Source organism: Camarhynchus parvulus, chromosome 9, assembly GCF_901933205.1.
Source record: "Camarhynchus parvulus chromosome 9, STF_HiC, whole genome shotgun sequence".
Lineage (NCBI taxonomy): Eukaryota > Metazoa > Chordata > Aves > Passeriformes > Thraupidae > Camarhynchus > Camarhynchus parvulus.
This window is the reverse complement of record NC_044579.1, coordinates 15,388,240-15,396,572: the sequence shown is the minus strand read 5'-3', so window position 1 is coordinate 15,396,572 and position 8,333 is coordinate 15,388,240. Positions and strand designations below refer to the sequence as shown.

The following is an 8,333-nucleotide window of genomic DNA, read 5'->3' as shown; positions in this document are numbered from 1 at the left end:
GGTTGAGTCAGGGTGGACAACAGTCACTGTCCCCTCACTCCCAGGGAATAATGAAAAACACTTCTCTGGGACACATAAGCACCTCCTTGTTTTTATATATTTTTTGCCTTCTGTTTCCCTTAGGGGTTTGTGAAGGTAAAGACTGATAAGATACAGCTTTGTGTCATATCACAACCAGCAGAGCTTTCTTCAGCTGTTTGCATCAAACCTTTTTGTATTGTTTTAACTACTTTGTGCAAAAACTGAAGGTACTTTGTATACATCAAGTACAAACAAAATGACAGTGCTCCTGAAGTTGGGGCCTTCCTTGTGGCTGTTGTTCTAAATCTAAATCTTAACCTAATTTCCTAAATCAAACAAAAAATGAGATAAAAGGAACACCTTTTAAAATGAGCACGTGTCCAGCTGGGACAAGGCACATGGCCAGCCACAGTCAGTTGTGGGAACCACTGGTGTGATGGAACTGCCTGAGGGCAGGACTGGTCAGTTATGGGAACCACAGGTGTGATGGAACTGCCTGAGGGTAGGACTACAGGGTGTCTGAGCAGTGTCATTGCCCTGGTATTCAAACTGCTGGGGCTTAGGTAGAAGTGTCAAAACTCAGATAAGAAGATTCTGTCCAAGAAGCACTCAGTGAAGAAGAAATAGAGCTGTAGAGTCACAAGGAAGGCATGAGGTGCAAGGCCACCTCCATGTGGATAACAGCATGGCCTAGGAAGTGTCATACGAAATGGCAAAGCTGGGTGTAGGTATAATAGATTTGGGATCCATGAAACCTGTATGTATAAGAAAAAACTACCATTCTAGTCAGTTAGTTTCAGGCATTGCCTAATGCTGACAGTCTTTAAAGCAGTGCAGAGATAGCTGCATATTGAGAGCATTGATCTTTTTGAACTTTTGTGGCATTTCACTATGATCCATAACACAGTTACAAAAAGCTGTATTCATTAGGGCATGAGTTCTTTGTTGCCTCCTCCCCATCGTTTGGCCAGTTGCTGTGGCTCTGCAGAGAAGCATGTCCAGTGTCTGTGATGCCATGCACACTGCAAGGTTGCTCATGTATACCTCAGCCATATGAAATTCCCTCAATTCTCACTATTACATAGAGAAATTAATTTCTCTGAATAACAGTCTGTTCTAGAGTTCAAGCTGTTTCTATTTCTACAAATCACCCTTTGAGAGAGGTACTGGCACTCTCTGAAGCATAGAAGATATGTAATTCTGCACTATCTACGACTGTCCATTAACTCTACCTTAAGAGACAGCTTAAACACTAAAAGCTCAGGTTACTCTATGAGCACTTGCAGCTCCTGTGAGCACTGGCTGGCCAGGACATGGCCTGCAGCCATCACAGTAGTTTCACACAGATCCCTAAACAGCACGGGAAAGTTCTATCCTTGACTAGCAGCTCAAAAAATGTACTTGGAGTAGTGACAGAGCCTCTCCCTGGTGGTTTCTCTAGAGCTGTGCTAGGCAATTTTAAGATTGTGTGTATTTTGTTGAATGTTCAGGAGTCACAATACTCTGGTACAGTTTGGGAAAGCAACAAACTACAGCTATTGTTTATGAAGTACATTATTGCATTCTAGAAAGCACAGATTTGGAGAATATAGGCCCCATTTCAAGTTTCTTTTAAGCTCACTCTGTTGCAGGTGAAATAGTTCAGACATGTAACAAGCTGGCAAGAAGTCATGGCAAGGAATATATGGTTAACGAAACCAAAAAAACCCATTTCCATGAATACTCAATGTTGCTCATGTGTCCCTGCCAATATTACAGTCCAGAGCTCAGAAACAGTAATCTGGAAAGTCCGATGTTATGGTGTTGGCCAACCAGGAAATATTAATGTAGCACTTTGGTGTTGGTGCAGCTTGTGAACCAGCTCCTTGCCACACTGAAATGAATCTAGCTGGCTCAGCCCACCTGCCTCTGCTCCCAGGCTGGATTTATTAAACTAGAGCACAGCAGACACACAGTTTCTGTAGGTAATATTTAAAGTTACCTACATTGACTTTCCTCATTTCACAACCCACACTCCTACCCCTAAAACTACACATGCTTCACCCACAGAACCATTACCTCACAGCCTTTTATTTCCTTTTCTTTCAGACTGAATCTTTTAAGTGACTTTAAAAATAAATTAGAATATTCCCCAGCACACTGTTATCTCCGTTTCTTCCATACCCGGAAGGAGAGCCGGGGCCAAATTGGGCGAGATGGAATTTGCTGTGGGGAAACCCGCTGATGACAGTGGAACCCGCCCGTGTGTGAATTCCCGGGCTCCTGCCTCCCCTTTATAAGCAGGTGGAGGTGCGGCAGGGCTGGCAGGAGCAGCAGGCACAGCCAGGCGCTCACTGGAGCACAGCTGTGTGCGCAGAGGGAATGAGTGGCTGCAGCAGCAAGAGCATGGTCCTGGTCTCCCTGCTGGGGCTCCTGGCGCTGCTCCTGTGCGGCACCTCGGAAGGTGAGTGACCTCAGGTGCTCTGCTCTGGGAAGGGCTCCTGCTGCTGCTCACAGCTGGCAGCAGTGAGGGGCTGAGCTGGAAGGGAATGGTTTCAGCAAAGTGTGCTGTCTCCTGTCTAGTCTCCCTCTTCTGTTGTGGGTGAGCTGGATGGCTGGGGTTGAGCAGAGAGTGCCTTAGACAGCAGGGCCAAATGGAGTTTATTTACCTTGTTGTTGTCCTTCATTCCAGCACAAAGTAACCAGGATTGCTGCCTGTCCTACACCAAAGTGCGTCTGCCTAAGTGGGCCCTGAAGGGTTACACTGAACAGCTCCCCAGTGAGGTCTGCGACATCCCTGCCATCATGTAAGTTACTTTCTGAACCTCTGCAGTATTTTCTGACATGTATTAACCTTGGGATATCTGTTTGAGCTAAACCAAGGATTTGAATGTTATAAGAGAGATTTTTCCTGCCTTTTCAAAAAGTTAAATTAACTGAAGAAATTGTATATCACACCTGTAAACAAAACCCACAACCTCTAGCTGAGAGGGACTGCTAACCCAAGGAACAGTCATACAAATGTAAATAATAAATCTGACTTTAGGAATCAGCTGTGCAAACAAGGACAGGTTCTTGTCTCCAGCTAAGGGCCATTCTGGCCAACACAGAGTGCTCCCTTGCCAAAACCTGTAAACAGATACATAAGTGACAAGATTTCTTCTAATTCACAGGGATCAGATACTTTACTTAGAAGGTTTTGGCCTAGATGTTGATCTGTCACCTTAGCTTGACAGCACCTATTCTCAATTATACAAATTGCTTCTAGCATCCAGCAAAGGTCTTTGCCTAAACAGATCAAATAAATTGAACAACATTTTATGGTGCAAAAAATTATCCCTGAGACTGAAGCAGCTATTACATTTAACTTTCTTTTTCTTCATATAATATTGGAGGGATTTGGAGCATCCATGTCTAGCTGGTGTTTACAAAAGCAGTTTCTATTGGTCATTATATAGAGTAACTGTACTCCACACAGCAGTTATTGGCAGGGATTTCTGATTTCTTTATCATTATTTCTTTTCCAGTTTCCACACTCTCAATGGGCTGAATGCCTGTGTAAATCCTGAGGAAGGCTGGGTGAAGAAACATCTCCTTTTCCTGAGGTAGGAATCCATCTCTTTCCGTCTCCTTTCAGATGTAGCTACTCCTTTCTAGAGTCTTCTCAGAGACAGAGTCATGTCACATTCGTCTTCTTCCACCTGAGCTGTTCTCTCAGGGAAGAAAAGAAAACTATAATTGAGGTCATTATTTATGTGTGTTCTCTCTTCCTTTTAACAGCCACAGGCTCAGGAGGATGTCAGCCTGACACAGTTTCCAGCGAGGAACTAAACACGGACATGGCTGAAGAAGCACTGGGTTGAGGCTCCTGGCTGAGGTGGTTTGTACACTGCTGTGTGCTCACTCACCTCCAACTCTGGCTTCTTTGGAACCATGAACTTCTTGAGTTGATTCATATTGCATCACTGTTTTGCTTGAGTTAAGCATTTTGTTAAAGTTTCTATTTTTATTAATATGTGTATGTTACTGATAGGACATGAGTACTGTTTAGTAAGGTCTACCTTGAGCTGCTGTACAGAGTGTGAATTTTATTAAGTTTATTGCATGTTGGTTTTGTTTTCTTCAGCATCTGTAAAGCAGGTTATTTATTCTGTTTATTTTGTTATTGTCTTGTGCCAAAATGTTCCTTTAAGCTGTAGTTAGCATTATAATACCTCTTGAATTTTTGTTAAACAAAGTCTGTTTGTAGAAAAAAATGATAACTGGAGATTTAAAAAAAAATAAATGTTAAAATCAGCACTCTCTGTGATATGTTTATTTCTTTTTAATTGAAAACATGACTTGCCCTTGAAATTAATTGCTTTGTTAAGAGCCTCCAGCTGAAACAATTGCACAGGTGTGTTGACACCTGTTACAACCACTTTCCACCTTACTCACTTTGCTTGCCCTAGGGGTAGCCATGAGCTCCTCAGGATGTAATTCCTTCCTCACCCCCAGCCAGCTGCTATATATCAAGTTTTGTTTACCATGAAGATTTAGCTTCATCTTAATCAGACTTGAGACTTGAGAGAACTCCTTTTCTCTATTTATTCAGGAGCAGCCTTACACGTTGTTACTGAGCAAGCTTCTCTAGCTTATCCACCAGGAGGATTCATTGTGGTAACAGACTGCTCTCAGCCTAAAGGGCTTTCTCTAGTGGAGAAACTTGCAGTGCTTTCCTCTGCTTTTTGTGTCTGCCTATGGTATCCTATGGCTTCTGGCATAATGAGGTTTTCCTGATGCAGGAGCTCTTGATGGAGGTCAGGGATGCCTGATAAAATAATGAGACCTCGTGGAAGAGATGGGTGCAGGTGAGCTGGGGAAGACTGCTCAGTTTTTTATCCTCTTCTAGATGGCCCAGGTGGACTTCAGGGATGAGACCAGGTAGGGTGTGCAAGTGAAGTCCTCCCACTATCAGCACCAGTCTTATGGATAAATTTACATCTTGCCTTTTAGTATCTTTTAGTCATAGAAATACAAGCACTAATTTTAATTTAATTTTTAAACTTAAAGGCAAAGTATTTTTGGTGCCCTTGAAAGAGGAGCTGAGAGATACTGGGTTTTTAAAATGGTGTTCATGAGTGTAAGGCTGGTTTCAACACCTGCTAGAACTTAAAAAATCTGCTTGTGGCTCTACAAATCTGAGACTTGTCAGTTCCCTGTGGGTGAAGCTCTCAAGGAGCAAGGTATGTAAAGGAGCAAAATTAATTAGCTTTAATATCCTTCAGGTGGATTGCTGATATTGAGAACATAAGGTATTCTCCAGGGAGAAGTAATTACCCAGCTTGTTCCCTGGGCATTCCCCTAACTTCTGGGTAGAAGTGTGGAGCTCTGTCTCATACCTGCTAGTACTGGTATGGGCTGTTTGGGCTCAAAGAGTTCATAGGCTAAATCAGGTACCAAAAAGTGGTACAGACACGATGAATGGGTTTGTGTTAAAAGTGCTGGAAGGTGAGGTTCCCCAAGCCTACCCTGGGGATTGGTGTTAGGAACCAGAGCTGTAAAGAACTTGGTGCAGAAAAGCCTGGAGTGCAAGGGTTGAATTTAAAGCAGGGGAGCAAAATAAGGAAGTCAAGACCAGTGTGTGGAATTTTGTGGGTGGCTCTTAATTCCCAGTTCAGGCCTCTTTAAAGTTTTTAAAGTTTTGTAGTGCTTCTGTAACTCACACTTCCTCTGCTCATCCATGCTACCATTGCTACAAAACCCCACATCCTCCACCCGCAGAGCTATGACTTGAGGGATTTCTTTTTAGTTCCTCTTATTCTGAGCAAAATTTTTTTTACAACCAACATCTTGGGAAGCGGAAAGATATTGAAAATATTGGTTTCCATGCTCAATATCAGAAATTACTAAGGTTATTAGGTTACTGGTAGGAAAGTCTGTGTAGAAATAGCATGTCCCTCCATGCCTTCCTGAGGATACAAACAGGTTTTATAACTGAGTGCTGGGACTCCAAAATCATCAGATCAGAGGCACATTTTTGTGTTTAACCTTACGTGGTCAGTTAGAAATTCTGATAGCTCTGTAAATCATGACCCTTTCTAGGAAAACCTGAATCCTGATTACTTTGGTGGGCCTGTTCTGCATGTGAGTAGGTGAGTTTCTGTCTCCACTCGTTGGCCTTCAGCTCCTAGTTCAGCCTGTGCAATTTTGTTGAATAATTTGAGATGCCGAATTAAATAATGGTCATTTGGAGACTTTTTCTCTGACATTTGCATAATGTTTAAAAAAACAAAATGTTTTTTTTTTCTTGCAAAATGCTTTTTATTATAGCTTGGATATTTGGGAAGTGGATGTGAGAGCCTTCCCTTCAAACTCTGAGCACTTTACACCTCAGTTTCAAAGTGTCCTGCTTTCTCTGTATTGAAACCAGTCCTCAGTGATCCTTGTGCTAGCTGCAGTATGGCTATTGAATCTTATTTGTGTCTATTCTTTCTGTGGTTTTTTTTAATTTTTTTTTTTGCTTCTTTTTTAATTCCTTTTTTTTACCGTAAAGCAATCTCACACCTTTCCAAATCAAGAATTGCAGCCTTTTGTTGTGTTAGGATCTTTGACAGAAAAATTTCTGTTCACATATGGAATCATAATTAGATTTACTCGTTTCTAAATTTTTTTAATCACATTCCAGCACAAAGCAACAAAACAACTAGGATTGCACGGTCAGGGATTTTTGTAGGGAATAGCAAATCTGATTATTTAATTTTGCTGTTAAAATATAAAACCTGCCACATTTCTCCTGCTGGAGAAGTACTAACAAGTTATTTATTGCATTTCTCTTCAGTTGATGGCAGCTTCCATAAGTTGAAGGCTGTTTTATTCCTTCCTTGTCTCCTGATTTTTCCACCAAAAGGGGATAAACACAAAGAGGGGTTGTAAAGCTCCTGAAAATGCAACAGACAAATGAGTGAATGGCCTAGCCCTGCAGTGTGCAGCTTTCAGGCATATCTGAAAGCCCACTTCACTGGGTGTGCTTAGTGATAGTGACACTTTCAGCCCCCCATAGGGGTGAGGATAATTGGTCAGTTATTTTCAATTACCAATGAACCCACATGCAGCCTAACTTCACTCTTATGAACTGGAGTGTACTGCTCAGCTGCAATTTGTTGAGAATTGAATTGGGGAACTCCAGAACTGCAAAGGGCTTTATTAAGCTTATGACACTGTCACTTGATTCTAATGGCATCCACCCAGCTGGAGAAACATCAAAACAATAGAAATGGATCAATTGTAACAGACCTTCTGTACACTGAGTTCAGCTGTGCTACACCCTGGCAGTCTTAATCCAAATATCAGGCTACAGGCAATATCCTTTGCCAAAAAATGAATCATAAAAGAAGCTTTTAGTCTTCAGAACAAGCCCACTGCATTGTGCATGCTAAGTATACTAAGCAATTACAGCTGTATGACTGTACATCAATGAAAACTATGATTTATGTTCCCATGATCTTGTGGTTGCTCTATTCTGGGAGGTGTGAGCCTTAACTGAGCACTGTTGCAGTCCTAAGTCTGTAAAGGCTTTTGAATTGCTGTGTTTATTCTTTCTGTGCTGTCAGGTGCAGACAGCTTCCAGCCAAAGCCCTCCTGGAGCTGCTGGTGTTAGAACATTTAAATGTGATATACAATAGCTGCAGTCCTGTGGCTGCTATTGTACATAGCCATAGAGTATTGCTCATAGACCTACCACTGCAAATAAACCCAGGCACTCATTTAATAGTGTTTTAGCTTTCTTGAATTTCTAGTGTTATTCAAAGATTATGCAATACAAAATACATATTAAATGTAAAAGCAGCAGATGAAATTTAGAATACTGCATGGGTAAAAAGCAAATATGCCACAAGAAATGTGGAGACTAAAATACTATATTTTATTTTTGTTTTTAAATTCACAACAGCATTTCTATCGTTTTGACTTCATTTATACCCCCAAAATAAGGTAATAATTTTACTTGTAAGCCCCTGCATTTAAATTTCCATGTTCCTGAAAATTTCCTGCTCCCTAACTTTAAACTGAAAACTCTCTTATTTTTTACACTCTCTTTGTACCAAGGAGAAATTTTATAATTTGTCTTGAAACTCCATAAAAAATAGCTATTCTCTAAATAGCATCCATATAAGGAATTTGCTGGATATAAGTCATGTCCTATATGAGAGGGATTTTATCCACCATTGTGGCCACGCAGCTGATGATAGAGGAGAGAGAGACTGCACATGGCACTTTCTCCTAGACTGATACTGCCAGCAAAGGGATAGGAGCATCCAAGAAGAAAGCACTACTACCCCTATTCTCAGAAGTGG

The 8,333-nt window shown here is 41.4% G+C and overlaps 1 protein-coding gene across 1 annotated transcript; it reads left to right on the top strand.

Moving 5' to 3' along the window:
• The first annotated feature begins 2,382 nt into the window (after positions 1–2,382).
• Positions 2,383–4,250, top strand: CCL20 (C-C motif chemokine ligand 20). Its single transcript, XM_030954789.1, has 4 exons — positions 2,383–2,464; positions 2,693–2,807; positions 3,528–3,605; positions 3,781–4,250. The coding sequence occupies exons 1-4, from the start codon at positions 2,383–2,385 to the stop codon at positions 3,806–3,808; spliced, it is 303 nt and encodes a 100-aa protein (XP_030810649.1). The 3' UTR covers positions 3,809–4,250.
• The last annotated feature ends 4,083 nt before the right edge of the window (positions 4,251–8,333 follow it).